This window comes from Nelumbo lutea, chromosome 3, assembly GCF_056320005.1.
Source record: "Nelumbo lutea isolate HS-2025 chromosome 3, American lotus-T2T, whole genome shotgun sequence".
Lineage (NCBI taxonomy): Eukaryota > Viridiplantae > Streptophyta > Magnoliopsida > Proteales > Nelumbonaceae > Nelumbo > Nelumbo lutea.
The window spans coordinates 26,220,748-26,244,286 of record NC_142686.1 but is presented as its reverse complement, the minus strand read 5'-3'; the positions used below and the strand labels follow the sequence as shown (position 1 = coordinate 26,244,286).

The 23,539-nt window shown below is 34.0% G+C and overlaps 2 protein-coding genes across 3 annotated transcripts; one reads left to right on the top strand and one right to left on the bottom strand.

Annotated features, from left to right (window-relative positions):
• Positions 1-4,994: 4,994 nt before the first annotated feature.
• On the top strand, positions 4,995-14,042 carry LOC148863776 (uncharacterized). 2 transcript variants are annotated; one of them, XM_088975872.1, is made up of 7 exons: positions 4,995-5,306; positions 8,745-8,871; positions 9,034-9,096; positions 9,211-9,258; positions 9,396-9,455; positions 13,611-13,668; positions 13,772-14,042. In XM_088975872.1, exons 2-7 carry the CDS (start codon positions 8,785-8,787, stop codon positions 13,807-13,809), a joined length of 354 nt encoding a protein of 117 aa, XP_088831998.1. In that variant the 5' UTR covers positions 4,995-5,306; positions 8,745-8,784; the 3' UTR covers positions 13,810-14,042. The 2 variants fall into 2 exon arrangements, with proteins under 2 accessions (XP_088831998.1, XP_088831999.1); XM_088975873.1 differs by lacking the exon at positions 4,995-5,306 and adding an exon at positions 5,311-5,423.
• A 2,861-nt stretch (positions 14,043-16,903) lies between these two features.
• Positions 16,904-20,515, bottom strand: LOC148863775 (small COPII coat GTPase SAR1A). Its single transcript, XM_088975871.1, has 3 exons — positions 20,053-20,515; positions 19,766-19,897; positions 16,904-17,669 (listed from the first exon to the last, which is right to left on the bottom strand). Exons 1-3 carry the CDS (start codon positions 20,179-20,181, stop codon positions 17,349-17,351), a joined length of 582 nt encoding a protein of 193 aa, XP_088831997.1. The 5' UTR covers positions 20,182-20,515; the 3' UTR covers positions 16,904-17,348.
• Between the last annotated feature and the right edge of the window lie 3,024 nt (positions 20,516-23,539).

Genomic DNA, 23,539 nt, shown 5'->3' with positions numbered 1-23,539 from the left:
TTCACGTTTCTTTTGATTTTTCTTCATTCACTTTAAAGGAAATGGCACTTACGAGTTAAGATCCATAAATCAAATCTCATCTAAAATTAGTGGCTTTTAGGTTTTAAAAGTGGGTTGTAAAATATACAATTGAATGACAATGGGGTGGATTAAAAAATTGCATGTTATTAAATTTGCTCGAGTCTCGTGGATACAATGGATGGTTAGGGTAGGGTTAGCAAAACCGACTAGTTGATATCCCTTTTTTTATATATAATATCCCTGGTTGGGTAGAGGTTGGTTGTATATGAGGCAGGTTGGGTCTGATTTGATACTCCCTAATTGACTTAGCAATTGGTTTGGATGGGTCGGGTTCGGGTTGGATTAAGACCTTTTGGGTTGATTTTTTAGTCGGGTTGAATTTCGGGTTAGGTTGTCAAATGCTAAACCCTAATACTAAATGTCCAGGTTAGGATTGACCCATGAGTCAATTTGGGTCATCTGAAAAAAAATAATTGTAATTTAAAAAAATAAAGAAAGACTACATAAAAATGCCAAAATTAAAAGAATTAACCTTAAAATTTCAAATATAAAATAAAAAAGTTGAACATTTAACAATTTGAAGAATAAACAATAAAGAGTAAAGGCTAAATAGAAAAAATTAAAGAGTGGAAACCTCTAACAATGCATAAATAGTCCCAAATAGGCTTGACAATTGAGTCAGCGGGTTAACCCATGACCCAACCCAGTTTTTTTCGGGTTGGGTCGGGTCAGTCATTCTCACATTCAGGTACCTAAATATGAGACCCAAACCCTATTTTTTGGGGTTGGGTAGGGTCGGGTTTGGCCCTCCAGTCACATTGTGACACGTGGCATCTTGGAATAGTTGGACGACACATGGATGCCACCTAAGCGATGACTTGGAGTCCCAGATCGCGGTTTCTCTTCGCCTTGACCTAGTGACCTGCCTTCATTGCCAACCTGACAATCTCGACCACAATACAAGTCGGCTAGAAGCACTTTGTCCAGGGCTGAGCTGTAGCACCTCGTCACTGGTCCAAGTGACCTCGACACGAGGAACAACCTCCCTCGAGGGCGTGCTTGCTTGATTGAGGTCCAGGTGGTGACCTACGAGTTTCTCGGAAGTTGGCCCATGTACAAAGTGTTCCGGAGGATGGTCAACGTGCGTGACAGTTATCTCCAAGGATCTCGAACCAATTAGGTGACTTCCCAGAAATCTCAGATGCGGTGCATGAAGCCCATGCCAAACAAAACCTATATAAAGACACCAACCCCAATGACACGAGAGAATACACACAATTATTTATTCACTAGTATTCTAGCACTCAAGTATTCAGTTCATAACCATAATATAGTACTGACTTAAGCATCAGAGTGATTTCGCCGGATTCTCTGATCCTCTACCTTGCAGTTTGGTCTAACTCGCCACATGATTAAGAGCCAGGTCATCTTCCAACTAGGAATTTCCAGATTGCCCATCGTCAAAGATAAATCCTTAAAATAATGAATGCCAAATGCAACTTTAATCCAATTGGAAGGTGAAACGGACTGATTGAACCAATAACAACAAGCATGGGATCTGCTGTCCTCCTCGTTTGTGCCGCCTGGATGTCATCTTTATTTTGCTCCATCATAGAATTACATATACTTATTTTTCATAGTGGATATTCATGTAGGGCTGTCATTGGGTCGGACCAACCCAATGATCTGAACCGATTAAGCCAGTTTTGGTTTCAGGGATTGGAACCGATGGATTGGTTTAGGGTCTTAATACATGTCCCAATTATTATTGGTTTGAAACCGGTTTCACTCAGCCTTAAAGCGATAAAGTCTAGAAATTAATAGGTTCAATTCCAAATCTAAAAAAAGTAACTTTTTTTGTACGTGTTTATCTAAAAAAAAAACACTTAAAAATGCGGGACTCTTACTCTAAATGAAAGTCATATGAATAAAAATGTAAAGGAAATTTCCTGATTAGTACCTTGTACTTTGAGTCTAATGTTACTTTGGTCCCTGAACTTTAAATTGCAACAATTAAGTATCCGCATTTTCAAAATGTGACAATCTTAATACTTGTTGTTAATCATCCATTAAGTGACATTTAAAAAATACACAAATGCCCTTTAAGTGTCATCTAATTTTTTTTATCAACTATCCAAACAATGGCAAAAAAATTAATAGTATTAAATCCTTGTCTCTTTTATTCAAGAAAGTTGGGGTCACCAGAATGCCCACTCAAATGTAACCCCAACTTTCTTGAATGGAAGAAACAAGGATTTGGGACTGTTAACTTTTTGTCAATATTTAGATGGTTGATAAAGAAAATAAAATGACACTTGAAGGGCATTTGTGCCCTTTTCAAATGTTACTTAATAGCAAGTTAACTACTGATTAATGACAAGTACTGGATTGACACGTTTTGAAAGTTTAAATACTAAATTGTCACATTTTAAAATCCGGAGACCAAAGTGGCACTGGCACAAAGTATGGGGTACTAATTGGGAATTTCCAAATATAAAAATATAATACTAGTGGGGACTTGTGTGATGCACGGGATTTATTAAGTTAAAGGTAAACAATAGAAACATGTAAGAGCATATAGTTGTTTTATATAATAATTAATAATCATCTATATTTTATATACTACTTTTAATAATTTTTTATAATAACAATAATTAATTTTAAAGAGGATTGTTTGTTAAACTTAGGGATGGCAATTTTCCCAATTTCCTTGATCCTCATGGGAATCTACCCAAAATAGGGTAGGGATGGGGATGATTTTCTCCCCGCGGGGATGGTGATGGAGAAATTTTTATCCCCATTAATGGGGACAGTACAAGGATGGGGAGAGCACTCATTGCCCTGCGTGAACCCCGATCCCTACCCCATGGGATCCCCGCTAATATATATGTATATATGTACACATACCTCTATATGTTAACATTTTTAAAAATATGGTTGAATATGTTTGAATATGTTCTAATAGGATTGTAAAATTTAACTTTTTGTAAATAAAATAAAAAAACAAAAACATAATGGTTGATATTATAAAGAATCACGGGGAGTGGGGATCCTTGTGGGGATGGGGATTTTCATGGGGATGGGGATGGGGAGAGGCTCCTCATCCTTGCCCCATCTCATTGCCATTCTGAATCAAATTAATGAAACTGACCAACCAGTTTTCTAATATTTCCAGTCGGCTTTGGTTCAACAATTTTCCAACCCGACTAGGTTGGATCAATTTCGCTTTGGCCATATGTAAACTGACTAAAATCGAATGACCCGACCATATATATATATATATTAATATTTTATATTTTAAATATATTTTTAATATAGAAAAGTGGGAAAATTCCAATATTTCTTAGGCTAAAATAGTCTATATCATAAATTTAATTTTTAAATAATGGCATTGTAAATTTTTAAATTTAAACTTAATTCATAGATTTAATTTTTTTAAGTTTAAATTTTTGAATCGATCGACCAAACCAAAATTGATCCATATAACCTGAGTGACCAACCCCCTAACCTAACCAAGTCGATTTGGTTGGCCAAACAACTTACAACTGAATCAAACCAACACATGAACAATAGTTTAACCTCCCCTAATTATTAAAAATTTATAGCTAAAATACACAATAAATTAAATTTAAAAATCTAAAGAACAATAGTTTAAACTCCAATAATTATTGAAAATAATTACTAAAATATAATAAATATTGATTTTAGTATAGATAAATATATAATAAATAAATATTAAGTTTTTAAATTTATTATTAATAAACAATAATTTTTTTGAAATTTATTTTCTATAATTATTAATTGGTATGAATGAAATTATTTATTTATTGAAATAATATTATTATTTAAATTTTAAAATATTAATTACTTGTTAAATTTAATAATCCATAAAATTATAGCACTATTAATACATAATTTAGTTATTCAACTAGATATTTAAAATCTTAATCTATTTATTATAATCGAAAGTTATTCAATAACTATTTAAAATATATTATTAATTGATTTAAAATATTATTTTTTTATTTTATGATTTAAGATATTTAGTTATTAAAATATTTAAATAATATTTCATTTTAATGTTAGATTTTTATTATTTTGAATAACATTTAGTTTGAATAATTAAAAAAATCATAATTATATTGTTTGTACATAATTTTGTGATGAATTTTGTAAAAATATATAATTATTAATAATATGAATATTATTAAATCGATTATAATTATCTTTTATCTTTTTAATAAATATTTTAAAGTTATTATATGATTTTATTAAAATATTTAAATAATAATTAGAGATAATTTATGAGAGAAAATCTCTACTAAATTAGAGATAATTTAGGCTCAATTTGGAAAGAGTACAAATACAAATTTGTAGAGTGCAAAACCATGTATTTTGTATGTATTTACACTATTCATATTTTTATTTGGCCTTAGGAGAAAGTTGGAGAAGTTGTTTAGGAGAAATTTTAGGAGAAGAGAGAGAGAGAGAGAGAGAGAGAGAGAGTAGTAAACTTGTATGTGCATTTCTGAAGGGAGAGTAAAGGATAGATATGCCCTTTTTATTCTTATTGTATGTTTGGACAAGGGGGTAAACACGTCCAATAAAAGTTGCAGAAAAGAAAGGGCATTCACGTTTTTATAAATGCGATAATAATAACAATATTGGGCCAGCCCAGCCATAAAATCTGCTGAGGACCTGAACACAAAACTTAAGCCCAAGCCCGGAAATTTCGGGCTGGGCTTCTGGGCCGGGCTGAAAATGATTACCCTAGTTTTTAGGCTACCTAATTACCAAAATGTGGTTACCAAAAACAATTTCAGAAACGTTAACTTGGTCAAACTTACCTCAAATATATTTTAATTCTGGTACGGTATTACCTACACTATTTTATTGTTTATGATTGTGGGTCCCGCCAGGAAGACTTAAATATTTAAATTTAAATCAGTTAATCAGAGGGATCGGTTTGATAAGATGGACTCATCAGAGTTTCGAAACTTTCGATGGGCCTTGTGATTGAAGGGTCCACAGCGATTATACATACAAGTGTGATGTACTGGATCATCCAATGCATACCAGTAAAATAAATATTTGTTTCCAGAATTATCCCTCCCTATTTTATTTATTCTTCAAATTGCCTGTAGCTTGTAATTTTTGTAGTGAAGTCTGTAATAAAAGTTGTGTGCTTTTTTTCTCTTGGAAAATCAGAAAAAGTTTGGAAATTCAAATAGAATAATTTTTCTCAGGCCGGAGATTTCAAGAAAAGAATAGAAATCGGATTTCCGGTACGGTTCTTCGTTGTTTGTTGAATTTATTTTTCATCTCTTAATTCCCTAGTGGTTATAACTTTTTGTTTTCGTCGTCGATTGATCTATAACCTCCAATTCAAGACTAGAAACTCAGTAAATATTTTTTCATCTTTCTATGTATTCAGTTTTTTTTTTTTTCATTTTGTTCGTTCAATAATAAATGCGATAATAATAACAATTCAAGATTTCTATAGAATAGATTGGTCATGCAATCTTTTCAAATGCGTTTTTTTGGGAGATTAATTTCTATATATACATTTGATATCTCTGTAATTCTTAGTTCTCTTCGATGCATTTATTTGTTAAATTCAGTGGTTGGTTGTTCGTTTAAAATGTGGTTAAGAATTGTTTATTAGGATTTAGCTTTTATTTCTGAATATACTTTTGTGATCTGGGTCGACTCTAGAGTACTGTGGAAAAGAGATGTCGGGTTGTCAACTGGACAAAAAATAAAAAAAAGTCGACGGATTCGAGAGAACATTTTTTTTTTCTTTCATTCTTTTTGGTGGAAGCCAGACGTCGACGGATAATGTTGACATGAGGCCTTTTGGTGGAAGCAGAGCTTCTCTTTAGATGATCTGTGAACGTTGAATTGCGGAAGGAGGATTCAATATAACTGATTCCATAATAGTTTTTTTTTAGGTATTCGATTTCATAATAGTTGGGATAAGGTTTTGTTTGAATTGATTGAGTTGAGAAAGATCATGCAAGTTTTTCCATGAGCATTGGCAATGGCAGAACTTTGGCAAACGTCCAGTTGCACTATTAGCTTTTGAATACAACCGGCTTAAAAGTAGTTGACGGACCTGAAGTTCCTTGATGATAGAAGTTAAGTTGTAAGGTGGTTCTGTAGCTAAAACCACAAAGTGATTTGGGATATTTGGTGCTGTTAATGGAATTGATCTCCTCTCCTAGTTTAGGAGTTGTAATCTGTTGCCACCTAGCCCTTCCATTGCTATGCATATTTCCAAAAAAGAAAAAGAAAAATAAAAAAAGCCATTATAGTGTGAATATAAGCCCATTTACGATTCCGTTTGATAAGTCCAGCCCCTACTAATTTGGAATCATGACTAGTGAATCCGTCAGCTCTCAGCATTACGTTTAAACTTTTGAAATTTGCGTGGCTTCTGTTGAATAGCAGGCCCCTGTTTAATTACTTTGCTAGATGTATCTGCACAACCCCAGGGGAATTTATTTATGTAGTCTTAGTAGCTCCCGAGGATTGATGGTTGCTTTCTTATAGCTCATAACTAGCAAGAACCCATGCAATACATGGGAACTATAAAAGACAATATATGGAATTAATAAAATCATGAGATTGTGAAATTATGAACTATAAAATAAGCCAGGGGGAAACTGAGGGGTGGCTTAGTTGGTAGGTTAGCCAGTTTGTTCCAGAATAGACAATTCGATTCCCGCAACCACGACTTTTGGGAGGGGGGTATTAGTGTGGTGTGTATCACCAAATACCAAAAAAAGCCAGGGAATATTTATATCAAAATATATTTTCAGAAGATAAAACCACAATTTTTTTTTTCATCTTTTCGAAAATAGAAGACATGGATCTGCTCAAGACAGAGAATTTGGTGAAGGTTTGCCACCAACAATCTATACCTTTAAGAGTGATATTCAAGCTTTTCATGACCTATCATACTCTACACGGATGTTATGAAGCTCATGCAGTAAAATCTATGCAGAAAACCTTGATTAGATTACGTAGACCTTATCCTTAAGGAATTTGTAGAGACTAGAAGATAACCTCTTGAAAGTTAGGAAGGTGCAAAGGCTAAAGTAACAAAAGCATGATAGATTGGAGGGTGAGGAGATAGCTGAATGAGAGTGCAGTGGAGAGGGGAAGTGAGAGAGAGGATTAAGAGGGGAAAATCTGGAAAAGAGTCAAGAAAAAGAATGAGGTGGCTATTATATCCATATTCCATTCCATTCCTTTAATAGATAAGATAGACTAGGGAAATGGTTTATTTTAGATGAAGTTGGTTTTGCTTGATCTTCCACATATGGGCCATCTCATGGGAAGTACATTCCTTCCATTAATATTTTTTCATCTGTCATACATTTCTCTTTTATCATACCTTATATCTCAATACAATTTACAAATAATGAGGGAATTTCCATGATATTTGAGTATTCTATGTTTCTCTCTCTCTCTCTCTCTCTCTCTCTATCTTAACTAACATTGTGAACTGCTGAAACTCTGCACCATAGAACATCCTTAATGATTATGATTTTTAGAAAATTGATTTTTGGCAATTTAGACATCTTCCGGGGACCTAGGTGCTTTGTCCTCCAGCTTCTATTGATTCACCTTCAACCATCTCTTTGTCATTGCATTCTAGTTGCTGTTGATGAACAATTAGTGATATTGCTTCAGATATTCTTGGGTCTATTTCTTCAAATAGAAGTTTTGGAATCATTTAGAAATGGTTCAATCATTTAACGTAGCCACCAAAGAAGTTTCTACGTTAAAGTCCTCATGATTTTAAACAAAAGAATGATATTTTTTTTTTATTCTGTTGCCCATTCTCAAATTTATTGCTCTTTGATATTAGATTTATGAACTTAAGCCTTTTATATTTCTAAAATGATTTAGTTTGAAACATTTCTTCATGCCACTCAAATAGACTAGAAAATCTTTCCAATTTTATCTGGAATAAAGGAATTACAAATGCCCGTAAGAGTTTTGTGTGTTATATCCCTTGTTCACCTTATTCTTGGAGAATGAATTCTGCATTTTTTTGACCCCATACATTCACCCTGGTCCTTACTCTGCATTCTGGCTTCAGATATGACATTGCTAAGTTCTTTCGACCGATTTCTCATTGTAACATAATTTAATACCATATCTCTTCTTTCTTCTTCTGTATATTTTTATATTTGATGCAAAGATTACAACTTGTATTTGATTAGGATGATAAAATCTTGAGTATCATTATTTTTCAAGGAAACATGTTTTGGCTGATTGCTCTGTGTGCTGTGGCTTCAGATATGGTATTTCTAATTGCTTTTGGTTGATTGATCATGGTAGCATAATGACTGCCATATCTATTCATTTTCTTCTGTATATTTTTTCTTATGATGTAGAGGTTAGAACTTGTATCTGATTAGGACGACAGAGCATTGAAAATCATAAATATTTTCATGTAAGCATGTTTTACCTAAGTTTAACTTTTGCAACACCACATTTAGTAACCATTGGTTAGTTTCAGTTATTGTTCTGGTTTTGTTAAGAAGCATATCCTGCATGTATCAACCTAAGATAACTTGATATTTTTCTGACTGTATTTAGTAAGTAATATTTCCAGCTACAAGTAAATAGTTTTTTATTGTTTTTTCTGCCTGAATTTTATTTAATTACATATAGGTTGTCATTATTGAATGCTTCAATATCCATTGCAGCTATTATACCATAAAGTGGTGCCAGTGAAGGATTCCAAGCATGGATAGCAGCAAGGAGCATGGTGAGGTTGATGGGGACATCCCTGAAGGGGAACCTGAACCATCCATGCCCTCATCTCAGGAGGAGGTAGTTTACTTTCTGCTGCCATTTACATACATAACTTACCAAACACCCTGTAGTATTTACAGGAAAAAAGGAATCAGGGATCTTATGTCATGTTCTCTATACTTGCCATTAATGGTTTACTTTAATAATTCCCAAGGCATATATTTATCTCTTATTCCGTAGGAAGAAGCAATCAAGAAAAAGTATGGAGGAATTATACCCAAGAAACCACCACTGATTTCTAAGGTGATTAATCTTACATTGGAACTGCTTGATGCTATGCCATTGATTTGAATATGACAGGCTTGAGGTGCTCCTTTGTGCTAGTTTTAAATTAATTCTTTTTATTTCTAACTTCAGGACCATGAACGTGCCTACTTTGATTCAGCTGATTGGGCACTAGAAAAGGTATGGCTTTTTTCGGCCCTTTTGATCTTTGTCTCTTGATGGCTAACACATTAATTTGAGAGTGAACCATGCAGTTGTGTATATAACATCCTGCGTTGGGTTATCTAATATTCTTTGATACTTCTTGACTGTAACAGCAAGGAGCTCCTGTAGATACTCCTAAAGGACCACTTGAGGCCCTTAGGCCTAAATTGCAGGTACTAATCTAATTTTATTTTCTTAAAGATGTGATGATGTAGTTTTTTCATTTCTCTCTTTCTCTCTTGCTCTCCTATGGCTTCATTTCTTATTCTGTTTTCTGTTTCTTAGTTTTATGCATGAATTCATTTCCTTTCAGTACCACATAACAATGTTAAAATTGTATCCTAGATCAACAGAAAGTTTCTTCTTTTTACTAATATTAATTGCATGAATCTTAATATAAAAAGAGTTAAACAAAATTAGCAAAGTTAACTTTTCTTCAACAATTACAACTTTAAACCTTCACATATTCTTTTATCAGTCTTTATTAAGATGGGTTGATAAGGGTCCAAATGATCAACAAGGAGCTTATGAACAAAACCAAAAGAAGTAATTGGAAATTTTGCTTTAATTCAAAACGTTGTTGAATCTATAAAATTCAATTTGGGTCAAATGTGGAACTGTGATTGAGTTGACCAGATTCAATTGATTCTTAATAAAGTCATCATTTCGTTTAAACATAATTTATGAAAGAAATACAAATTCTCTTATTGTTAGACAATTGTTTACATGTTAGTTGGAGCAAGGCAGTTAATTCCATTAGTAACATCGATGATAGGGCTTCTTGTTTCCGCACAACACACAGTGATCATATTTGTACAAGAAGATCAAAAAGATGCAAAATGACTAATGTAAAACTAAACAATTAAAATAGAAAATGGCCTATTAACTCAATTAGGGGCCATTGCTCGGTGCAATGGTGTTAAATCCCAGGCTGACAAGCATGAGAATTCAGGTTTGAGTCTAAGGGTGGTCTCTATGTGCAAGAAAATGCCAAAGGTTAGGTCCATATCCAGTCTACCCCTTCCAAGATCCTGAATAGCCAGGACCGATATTGAGTAATTGCTTCCTGGCCTATTTGGATATTAGATCAATTGGACAAAGTATTTCATGGTCTTAGGTTTGAGTCCTGTGGGAGAACAATGTTTAGAGAACTGAACCGACATAGAACCGAAAAAGGGAGAGGTTCACAGGTCAAGGGTTCAACTGGGGTCAAATTGGAGATCAAATCGTGATGATGTGGCATATACGTATATTATATATACTACAGTCATATAAATTCTATATATAATATAATTTACAACTTTTTATTATACTTAAATATGGTGATGGATGGCAAGTTCCTTAATTTTTAAAGAAAATGACCAAAGTTCAAGTCTCTTAATTTACACTTTCTTTAAAATACGTGTGTAATAAAGTAATATATAATTATGTACAATAGAATCCTTATTTAATATAAATAACGAGGTGGACTATCATAATTAATCAATAATGAAAATAAGAGGTTATGGGTTCAAGTCTTGTCACACATGTTTTAAAATTTCAAGAATTTAATGATCCGGTTGGTTTCATAAAACTGGGACTGGTTCATCGGTTTTCCAGTTAAACTGGCCTATCAACTGGTTTTCACCAATTATCCAGTGCTTTTGTAGGCAAGAAAAATGACAAACAGGCACCTTGTCATATGTTGCATACAATTTTGTACTTTATTTATGCTATGTGATACATAAAATTGTGTAGTATATACATTATTATGCTGTCATTTGGTTATTTGCTTGGATTCTTGTTGCAGTACTTTCTTTCTTGGACTTAGTGTTTTGCTACTTTGCTTATTTTCTTAGATTATTTTTATATGAAAATTCATCATTTTAAATATTCCTTGCTACTTTGCCAAAATGAATTGATTATAATATAGAATATATAAATTTTTGATGAAAAGTGGTATTGCTTTATGACATTAATAGTGTCATGTGTCTATGCCCAAAATTCTTATTTGTTTTTTTGGTATTTTCAATACAAAATAATAAGAATATGGGGTTAGCTACGTGAGTCCTGTTTCACCATTCCGTTCTGTTTAATGCCATATCCAAAGTTAAATTATAAGTTCTTAAACTATTTCCTGCTACATTCTGCCCCTACTCCCTAGCCCTTTTAACTCCTTGAGCTTGTAATAGATCACTTCTTGTTACAGGTGCTGTAACCCCTTCTAGCCTTCCTATCCCTAAAATGGTTATAGGTATAATTGTCAAAAAACCATCATTCCTAAATGGTCCTTAGATGCTCTCCTAGCTTTGCCACTTTGATAATGTACAAGCATTTTAATTGACTTTTTTTTTGTTATTTTCTCTTATTGGGGTTATTGTTAGATTTCTAGAAACTTACTCATTTTTAATTCATTTTCCTTTCTCCTTCCAACCATCTATCTTAACATACTCGTCTGTGCTCCACTTGTTAGCTCTTATAGCTCTCTTACACAAATTTCATTTCAATCTATCTGTACATGCCAATGATAGAAAACTCTGGATGCATCTCCCTTATTCCACTCTAGTTATATGCTATCAATACCTTCTTTTATTTTGATTGCAAAGGAAAATTTTATACATGAAAAAAGGAAGAAGACCTATATGCTTTGTGGCCTAAGAAGACACCAAGATCACTGACTGAATTTACAGTTGTATTTACAAACTATTACCATAACTTACCTGCTCAGAACAACCTCCCCTGGCCCATCCAACTCTCCAATTATCAACACAAAATGGACACCACACCTTCACCCACTCCAATTTCCCCCATCCCAACTCTCAAATCTGCCACATCCTAAAATTCTACATTCCTTGCTTCTTATCCCTTCCCTTACCCTTCCTCTAGTAATCTTAACATCACCTATGTCTTGTTTTGATATATGATATTGGGTTTGGCTTCTCTACTTTCTTACTGCTTCACCCTTCTGCAATTTCAGGATTTGTACACTCCAAACCATCAATATCTTCTTTGGTATCTGCTTTTCTATGGATTTTACTTGTGTTAAATCCTATTGGTTCTAAAGTATCCATCCATATGCCCAACTCAGCATTTAATCCATTTTAGTCTCATCTGTCACTACCATATTATTGGCAAACAGAATGCAATATGAGGGACTTTATATTTCTAGTTAGTTCAGAAGTTGAATAATATAAGTTTTAGATAGACAATAGAGTAATCAGTTATTTTCATTGAGCCACCCTCTGTTGCCTCTCATCATGGGAAATTCCCTATTATTTTCAATGATTCACTCCCTCCATTGCCTCTCATGGTTATGGCACTTGCACATGTGACAATTGCGTTGCTTAGATACCATTCAGTGGCTGTAGTATGGTTTAAATCCCGCCCCAATGGTACACCATCATGATGATCATCTTTGAAAGCATTAAGACCAAAACAAGCAGAGTAGGGATCTAGTTGTAATTTTCTCCATAAAGGGAGTGAAGCTACTATTAGCGTTCCAAATCTAACAGTCAGTGCTAACATTTTTGGCTGGGTGTACCAGAACCAGAAGAAAACAACAAGAGCATTGTCATTTTTCATTAACTTTATGACACAGAAGACTCGCATGAATTTTGCTTTCCAAAGCAAAGGGGAGCTAGAAAATTGAAAAACTGAAAATAAAGAATAGATCTACATTATTATCCAACCTTTTTTTTGGGTAATAAAAAACTTATTAAAAGAAAAAGAAAAATAATAAGGTGACCAGAAGTCACCCTAGAGAAAAGAAAATAAAAAAACCTACTCCCGACCACAGCTCCAAACTAAAAACCAACCATACAAGAGAAAAAACTCCAGACAACAAACTCTAAACCTAACAAACAACCAAACGATCCCATAACCATCAATTTCCATACAAGTTCAAACAATCCCATCTTTTTATTGTCAGGCTATGATGGTGGCCAACTCGGTTCTAAGATATTTGAATGTCCGGATGCTAAAAAACTATTCCTACTCATGAAAATGCAAAAAAGACTTTTTTTGTTATTTTTTTTTTCTGGAACATGATTTATAGTTTTTGTAAGTACCTGAATATAAGCGGTGCTAAAAAAAAAGGCTCTGCTGACTCCAGGTTGGTCTGCTTTTAAAGTTTGATTACTCAGACAAATGGGTCCCAGTCACATGACCGGTCTCAATACTGTAGTTTAGACTACATATTGACAGAGAACTGCTATCCATTCTTTAAAATGAGAGTGCATCCTTGTTTTATGCACAAGAGGGGAAATCTGAGATTTTTAGTACATAGACATATTTTCTATGCTTTTTCTGACGTCCTTGTTATTTTTTCTACTTTTCTTTTGATATTTTAGCCCACACAACAACATGCACGGTCCCACAGATCTCCTTGTGCTCCTCCAGATTGTCAAGGTAGGTCTACTGGTGTAAACTAATACCTGAAGAATTACCTTTTCTTTATCATATTAGCTTTGCCTTTTATAATGTACCATTTTACTTTACTGTTTTATAATAGATGAAGGAGACGGAAGTCATGGAACTGCCAATGATTGAGAGACTGCTAGTGGCCTTCGTATCTCAATATATTGATGTTTATTCTTCTAGTATCTGTAGAAGTGACGAGTTCTATTCCATTGCTTCCAACAATAAAAGCAGTGAAAATTTGATGTACTTGCTGAAGAAAAAGAACCTTAACAATGTGTCTTAGGGCTGGGACTCAAGCTGGAATTGCCAAATTAAGGTCTTTTTCAGTTTTGGAATACATTCTTGATTTTTTTTTGGCAAAATTTCAATGTGGGGCTTTATAACTTCATATTTGTGCGTGAAGGGGGGGGGGGTTTACCAACATGTATTATTATTATTTTTTCAAAACAAAATCAACTGCCACATCAGAAAAATCGTATGCATTTGGCAGTGTTTTTTTTTTTTTTTTTTCTTTCAAAAAGCAAAATCACAAGTATTGACAATCGACAAACACCCCTAAATGATTCCATGGTTTCTAAGAAAGATTTTTTTGGTGATGATAAGGGACCATATGCATAATACATAAATACATTAATACTGAAACAGAAGTCAAAGTTTTTGAAGAAGGCAATCTTGTGGTTGTGTATTTTTCAACTTGAAGTCCAAGGTAGAAGGATTGAATGATGTTGAATGTTTTGACAGAAGATGTTGATAGTTTCTATCCTGCTGATACTTGATACTTCCAACCTCTTTTGACATGGGGGTTTTTGAAACTGTATCTGTTAGAAGCCATCAATGAGCAAAGGAATAATCAACAAATGTTAATTGTACTTCACCATGAAAATCTCTTTCACCTTTCATGAACAAACAGGCATTTGCACTCCTTCAGTCTTGAAGCTGGATGGCTTGAAGGACCATCTTGTAATGTTAGAACTCAGAAGAATCCTCCAAAAGAACACCTTACCTCACCTCACCGCATCCAGCAACCAGCAGCAAAGAATCCTCCAAAAGAAGTTATATCAAGAGAACGAAGAGCCAGATGTGATTGCTTAATTTTGCTAAATTGATCTGCAATTTGCATGGCTTTTGAGGAAAAAGGAGAGAGGCAAGCGCCATAAGGCAAGTATGTTACATGGAGGCTGTATATTGTATTTGTTCCCACGTGATCAAAGGATTGGAGAACAAAATTTTGGCCTTAAAACCATAATTGAAACGTTAGTGTTTCCTAACTAGTAGATAAGTTTGGACAAAAGATTTTTATCAATTTGTTTACTGATTTAATTGATGGGTGGAGAGAAGTTTCTCTTGAAGTTGTTATTAAAAAAACGGAGAAAGTACGGATTGAACCAATGCAGATTTTTGATTTCCACTGTAGAGCTATAAACATTCAAAAGGTCAACAATCCACACTCTATGCATCAACACCCGCTCGTGAATTGGTATTAATTCCGAGCTAGCACCTACCCTGCTAATACTTTGAGCCTACAAATTCTAACCCTGGGCCGATAGGTCATTCTCCCTTAAAAAAAGCTCTAAATATAAAGTCCAAATTAGATGGTTAACCTGCTTATCGAATTTTGGTATGGCAAGATTTGTTGATTCTTCAAACAAGGGCCTATTGACAAATTATGGGGTCGCCATGTCTTGTCTCCCAACAAAACATGGGGTGGGGATCATATTCCCCATCTCTGACCCCTATTCCAAAATTAACCTCCATCCCTACTGGGGATGGGTTCCCCGTGGAGACTCAAATCCCTGAAATGTTTTCAGATAACAATATTTTTTTAAAAATAAATTTACTTCAAATAAATAAAAAAATTTAATTATAAATAATATTTTAAATAAAGGCGTGTTAGGCAAATCAATACCTTCTTTTTTTTTTTGCTTTTTTAAGAACACGATTTAGGACTCTTCCACCCCTTGAATCGGTGAGACCCCTGTTACACTCACTATAGAGGCATATCAAAGAGATACTTTGAACCTTAGTTGAGAGAAAGGAGGGCGAGGTATATGAAGCTAAGAATGGGGGTGCCTATTTAGAAAATTTAAAGAATGGGGTGTCTTTTAATTTTTCTCTCACTCCTTAGCGCTTAGATTTTTTAACAAGGTATATAGTTATACACAAGTCATTTCGGAACCCACATTTAAGTAAGTTTTACACTTTTAGTGAAACAAAAGGTATATTTAATCAATTAACCTTAAATACCTTAAATATAATGGGTGGTTCCTTGTGCATCGGGGGGGGGGGGTTGAAAACCGTAGAAGACATCGTGGGGTTTTCTACTTTTCTTGAAATAATTTGGCTGTTTTAAGTTCAACGGTCGGGCTGTGTCTCCACATGACACGTCAATTCAGACAGCTGGTGTAACAATATTGATGCATCCATGGTTAGATGAATAAATGTATCGTGCAGAAAGAGCCAACATCAAACAAGCTAGTGAATTGGAAAGCTTGCGAGATAACTTGGCATGACCGCATGATCCCTGCTAGACCGGAAAAAGAAAGGGTTCAAAATGCTGGACCCTAACATCAATATCCCCATGGCTTGTATAAATCTCCTAGGTCTGAACTGAACTCCCATGGGCCTTGCTGCTCTAGCTTTCATTCTTCGAAGGAGAAGGGTTTGGGAGAATATTCTTGTATACCTGAATAGCCGAATTCATGAATCTAATACTACAAGCAAATAACATCGCAAATCCAAAATAGCATTTTGAAGTAAAACACTGAAGACTGAAATATCTAATCTAGTGTTAAAATGAAAATAAAAGTACTCTTCCCCTTGATCTTTACGAGTTTTTTTTCATTTCTAATGCAAGGTCTGAAATGTTTTTAAAGCCTCCCACAAGTGTCCCGGTTGAAAATGAAAAGCTTGAACTAGAAAATTAACTATAAAAATAAAAACAACAAAGAAAATTCATTCCATCAACACAAAGTCAATGTCGACCGGATGTAAACTGGATACTGACAAGTATGAAATGAATGGGCAGTAACCTCATTCAATCTTTGTGGAAATGGTAGGTACTTACCATTTCCACATTGCCACACCATTGACGAGGTTGGACCAAGTATGAAACCCTCGTATGATTCCCGTTCTTTTTTTTGACCAATTTTTCTCTCCATGCGGTACAGAAGTAATACAAAATCGCAAAAAATGCACACCATAAAAAAGGGAAACCACCTCGAGAGACGCTGAAAGCACTTGAACCAGCTAAATCAAGGAACCATTTACATGCTACAGTAAAATTCTTTATAAGCAAAGGAATTGGCCAGTCAAAAATCCTGGGGTAAATACCACTACACTACTTACCTTAATCCAATTATTGATTCCGCAAATCCTGATTTTCAAACAAATCAAGTAAACATGACACATTTCTACCCTAACCTTCCCCCCAAAAAAGACAAAAAAAAAAGGTAAAATTGGAAAAAAAAATGTCATATACCAGCTACCAAACCAGGTTAAATTTTGCTATTACACATCCACTTTACATAGCAGTGATGATTAAATACGTCCTCCTTAAACACCAATCCAAAAGGACAACACGTGCATGCGAATTTTAGTCTGGTAAGAAACTGTAGTAGTGACGCAAAAATACCATCTGGGTAGCTTGAAATATCTACCTGGATCTTTCCCTACTTAATGTATTGAGAGAGCCACTTGAATCCATCACCATACCCCATCTTGCGGACTATGCTACACATGAAGACCTCCAGAGGACGCACGTTTGAATCGGCAAGATTTACCTTTCCCTTACCTGTGGTGAAGTTTGTCAGGCCAAGGTGGTAGCGCAACTCATCCTCTGAAGCTGCATAGGGTATATCGATCTTGTTGCCCAGCACAAGGAAAGGAACATTGGCCAGTGCCTCATCTGAGAGAAGCGCATCTAACTCTTTCTTCGACTCCGCAAATCTTTCTTTGTCATAGGCATCAACCAGGTACACCACTGCATCAACCTGCAGCAGCAAGTGTCACAGATATTACACACTCAAGAGAGTAGTAGTAATCAACGCAAGGCAAACAAGCTATTAGACTATACAGCTAGAGATGCACGAATGATCTCTCTTGGTAACCGACAGCCATCACAATCTAAGGGGATCTGTTAACTAGAAAAGCACGAAAGTAAAAACCTAGTAAACACATACAGCAATCACCTTACAAGAACTTAAGAAGTAGAGTGCCCAAAAGGTGTAACAAAATGGCATTAAGGCTATGCTTGGTTTGAAAGAAAAGGTAGGGGCAGGGAAAGGTAGGGAAACCCATACAAGGTTTGTAAAGGTTTCCCTACATTTTCCTAGTTTTTCCTTTAAACCAAACACAACCTAAAAATATTAAATTGCCCAACGAATTCCGTGAATACATCAATGAGACAATGATATGGATCTGTCCAGAGGATCATCATCATCATCTAATCCTTGTTCCAACTTGTATGGGTCAGATACTTGAATCCTGTTTTGCCATTCCATTGTGTTCATTGCCATATCCACAGTTAAAATATGACACTTAAATCATTTCTTATTACTTCCACCCAAGCCCTTTTGGTGAAAGATCAAAACCCAAAGGCCTCAACTTGAGGGATATGATCAAGTGGTAAATGGTACCCAGAACATGGTTTGATCAAGTGTGGACCAACTCTTCATGTCGTGAGTGATTGGTCCTACAGATCTTAGCTGTAAGTACCAACTACTAAAAGCCTTTTTGGGCGGGCCCAAGGGGATTATTAAAATTGAAAGTATAACATTTTTTTTCAAATTTCATGCTGGTTAGATGTGTTCATATTTTCTGGTGAGGGTTAAAGCGCCAGGTCCCCACCATCCATGTGTGAAAAAGCATGGTCAAATAAAATAAGATAGACTATATGAAGGATAAGATAGGAAATCCAAAAACTTTGAAAAAAGTGAGAAGGACAAATAAAATAAGTTAGAACAAAGAGGGAGATTTTAAGCAGCATTACAACTAAAAACAGAGTCAATACTCCAGACTATAAATGGATAGGTTCCAATGTTTGTATAAACAGCTGACAAGAAAAACTTAAAAGTTAAAACATAAAATTGAAATACAAAGCAAACTGAAATATGGGGTGCGTATAAAGATGTAAATATGTAACGAACTTCTCATAAAAACCTTAAACCATAAAAACATATACAAAAGAATTGACATAGACAATAATGATCAAACAAAGGCACAGAAACAACGTCCCTTCAGGTAATAATAAGAAGCAAACAAGATAATGATTTATGAATATCAGATAGTTCAAACTTTTTCCGTGTGAAAGAAACATCAAATCAAATTCAACCAGAAATTGAAGGAACTTTGTACTGATCAGCAAACTAATAGGTTGATACTCAAAAACAATTATAATTTACAATAACTATAACTTTGTATTAGTTCCAGGCTCTAAAGTATATGTAGCAAACAAAAGCCATATAGACAAAAAAAAAAAAAAAGATAATAAGCAAGCTACTGCTCAATTGTATGTATAAGAAGGCTCCAACAAAGTAATTTTCCACATGCAAATCATGTTTCATATTCGCGATAAAATAAGAAGACAAAGTAATTAGGAACTCAATCAATCACTAATGAAAAAAGAAAACAAGAAAAAAAAAAACTTCAGAATATGACCTAAAGTATGTGCAGGCAACGGTTAACCGTTGTACTAGAACACAGTATTTGGATAGATAGATGATAGATCAATCAAGCCGGGCCTTTTTGGACCCCAGAATCTTCAGAACGAACAAGTATTTATAGATTTCAGGTCGATGAAGCTGGATCGCAACTACTCTATGCTAAACATTAGTACTGCAAGCCAGATATTCTCAGAAACATCCTAGATCGTGAATCACACACATATGCATAACTTATTAATAAATCTCTTTCTTTTCCTCTACTAGTTTACTTATTGGAATTTAAAATTGTATTTTTTTCAACAAATATCGTTTAAAATTCTCTTTCACTTGGAATATGTTTTTCTCTCTAATTTATAATGGCAGCATTCCAATTACAGAAGAAACAAAACCACAAAACGGCTTGACTTTCTGTAATCCAAGTATACCTTTGCATAGTAATCCTTCCATACTCTGCGAGCGATCTGATGCCCTCCCAAATCGAAGGCTTTAAACTTGATTTTCCCGATACTTAATTCCTCTGATGTCGGATACTGTGTCGGCTGATGTTGAACCAATCTCTGCAAAAGAACCAACAAGAACAACAAATCAAAGAAAAAAAAACGAAAGATAAAATATCACGCATAGAAACATGAAAAGAAAGAATACAGAGGAGCACTAAATTCTGACATAAGAGAAAAAATAGAATAAGAACGAAAGAACAAACGAGACAAACCTCATCTTTCAACATGTGAAGCAGCGTCGTCTTTCCGGCATTATCAAGCCCTAGAAACAAGATCTTGGCCTCTTTCTGCCAAAGGCCGAGCGATGCAAGAACGCCGTAGAACCAATCGAGAAGAAACATGATTACCGACGAGGATCAGAATCCGATCCAAACAAACCACACAGAAATCCTACAAAACCTAATAAAATCCGGTCGAAAAAAAGCTAGATCGTCCAATCGAAAAACTTCAAAAGCTCATATCCCCCGCTCGATTAGCGGGAAAATATCTAAAACGACGATGGACGGAGAAAGAGGGAGAGAAACAGACACGGAAGGAGACACAGAGCAAAGAAGGAAAAAAAATGGGAAAGAGGGAGGAGCTGAGAATTCGGCTTTGAAAAAACAAAGAAATTGAAGTATCGATGTAAAGAACGTGAGTACAACCTGTATCAGGTTTCCGGTTCGTCCATCGATCGGGTTGAACTCGTGACTCGTGAGGAATGTATAACCGGGAACACCCGGTTAAATGTGAGTTGTCGGTTGGAAGCCTGTGATTGGTTGGTTCGTCGTCATCGAACCTATTTCAGCCGTGGATATGGAAATCAGCGGCAATCGTCACTTGGTCTTTTGATCGAGAAGAACTCTTACGTGTAAGAAGATTTGGACGTCGAACAGGTGAAACTTCTCTGTGGACCATCGTCTGTACTATGTACCGACAGTACCGTTGCGTAGTTAAGACTCGAGTCGAGACCCGAGAGGAGGTTGGGATGCGATGACCAAACCCGAGCCTGACCCCATCATGTGTCCAACCCACTGAGCCAGGGACAGTTCAAACTTGAAATCGGGTTCGGGCTTTAAGCCCAATTATTAGGGTTGGGCTGGGTTGAGCTTAAACTGCCCAGTCCATTTGACTTGCACCCTTAGCACCAATGTGGTAATAAGACTGTTCACAAAACCAGAAAGGTTATTGGGTTGGATCACACGGTCTGATCGCAGGGTGAATTCAATGATCCATGACATAGAGGCCATTACCCAATGTTGGTTCCTGACTCCCATGGCTCTAACTCTTCTACTCCTAAGGCTGTGTAAGAGGCTACGTATCCAATCACGACTGAACATATTAGTGTTTCATATACATGGGACTTACACCCAGATTGGTTACACAGCCTGTTTTACACAATTGCGAGTAGCAGATCTTGAAGCAGCTCCAGCTATATGGGGTCTTGGGATGGGTGCATGAACTGGATATGATCCTAATTAGGGGTGCAACTTGGGTGGGCTAGGGTTGGGTTTTGTCAAAAATTGAATGGGCCCGGGGCAAAAAAAAATGCATATTATGACATGTGTAAGTTATGGTTAGATATGTACATATATGTGATCATCATCATCCATAGCTTATCCCATTTATATATATATATATAGTCAGCAACCAAATGACCTTTCTGGTTAAACCATTAATCTATTTAATCAGGAAAACAGACTATGATTAAGATATTATTTCATTTTTTTCTTTGTATTTTAGCTATTTCTATCTTTACTAACAACAATTCTTATTTTTCAAACATACTTTTATTTAATATGAAGAATATATAATATTAATGCATATTCAAAATTTTCTGTAAAATTTATAAAAAATTCTTTATTTTTTTTATTATTTAAATTGTGAGATAATAAAAATTACTTATTTACCAAGAGGAAATGCAATTCCAATGTATTGTTTGAATGTTGGTTTTTAATATTGTGGTCAATTCAATTATTTATATATATGTATATAGTATATATATTATTTATATATAATATATATGTTATTTATTATTTATTTATAAATATGTTATTTATATTGCATTTTTTGTAAACTTTTTATATGATGGAAATAGTTGAAAAAATACTTATATTTTTTGTTTTTTTATTTTAACTGTTATGTTTTTCTTTTTCTTTTTATATTTTATTACTTAAAAAAAATTAAATTGGATCATATCATATTCGAATATCTGATATCTTGATTGGATTCAGATTCAAATCAATATTTATGGGATCCGATCGAATCTTTGGATCAAACCAGATTTGAATCAAATCTGATATGATCTGTTTGCATCCCTACCAAACTACTTGCCTATGATGACCTGGCTAATTAAATTATTAAACCATTTGACATGGTTAGTCGGGTCATGTGTTATACATTATTGCTATTTATTTTTTATCCTAATTTTTATACCATTTCTATTATTAATGAAAATAATTCTCATTAATCACACTTTTTATATGATGAGTATATAATATTATAAAATATACCCAAAATTATCGACAAATTTCTACATTTTTTAGAATTTTATATATTTTATTATTTAATAATATCCATTTGACATGGATAGCTTAACCACTAACCCACCACTTGGATGGAAAACCATTTTGCTTTTTCAGTTGATTTTAAATCATGTATTCCATTTTCATCATTGATAAAAGTAATTCTTATTTTCATATTTATATTTGTTTAATATGGTGAATATATAACAATAGAATTGTATCAAAATACTTTATACAAAGCTTATATTTTTCTTTGAATTTTTATATATGCAAAATATTTTGTATTCATTACTTAGTTATGACATCATAGATTGGCCCATTTGACCTGGAATGTTAGATCATTGAATTACCTACCATCTAGATGTGGAAATGGTTTCATTTTCAAACTGATTTTAAAATTTGCATTTCATTTATATTATTGATAAAATAATTATTATTTATCATACTTATTTTTGTTTATATTATTAGTATATAATATTATAGATGTGCCCAAAATTGTTTCATATTTTTTTACTATTCTATTTAAAAAAATATTTTTAATTATACATCATGGGTTAACCCGTTTGACCTAAAAGGTTAAACCACTAATACACCCCCTAGATAGGAACATCGTTTAATTTTCCATCGGCTTTAAGTTATATATTTGATGTCCATCATTAATAAAATCATGTCTATTTTATCATAGTTATTTTTTAATATGACAAATATATAATAATAGAAACATGTCCAAATTTTTTTAAATTTATTTATTTTTCTATATTTTTTGTATTTTTTATATTTTTAAATTTGTATTATTTATTTATGACATCATGAAATTCTCCATTTGACTCAACTAGTTGAACTACTTACCACCTCCTAGATGAAAAATATGATTTCATTTCTATGTTTATTTTAAGAATAAAAAATTTCATTCTATTAATAATTATTGTGTATAAATTTATTAGTGGAATTTAATGATGACAAGCAAAAGTATAAATGTTGGATTCAATGAGAGAGAATGTGATTTATTTAATGACTTAAATGTGAGACTTAATGAATTAATTGAATGTACTTAATGGTATTCTTTTAATTACACTTTCTGTGCCCCCTGCCCTTTCAATGGAGATGAACTAAATTCAAGAGGAAGGGTATTTCAGTAAAGAAAAATTCCATCTAATTACAAGTGAGATATGCTTATGCGGTGCTGAGATGTCAC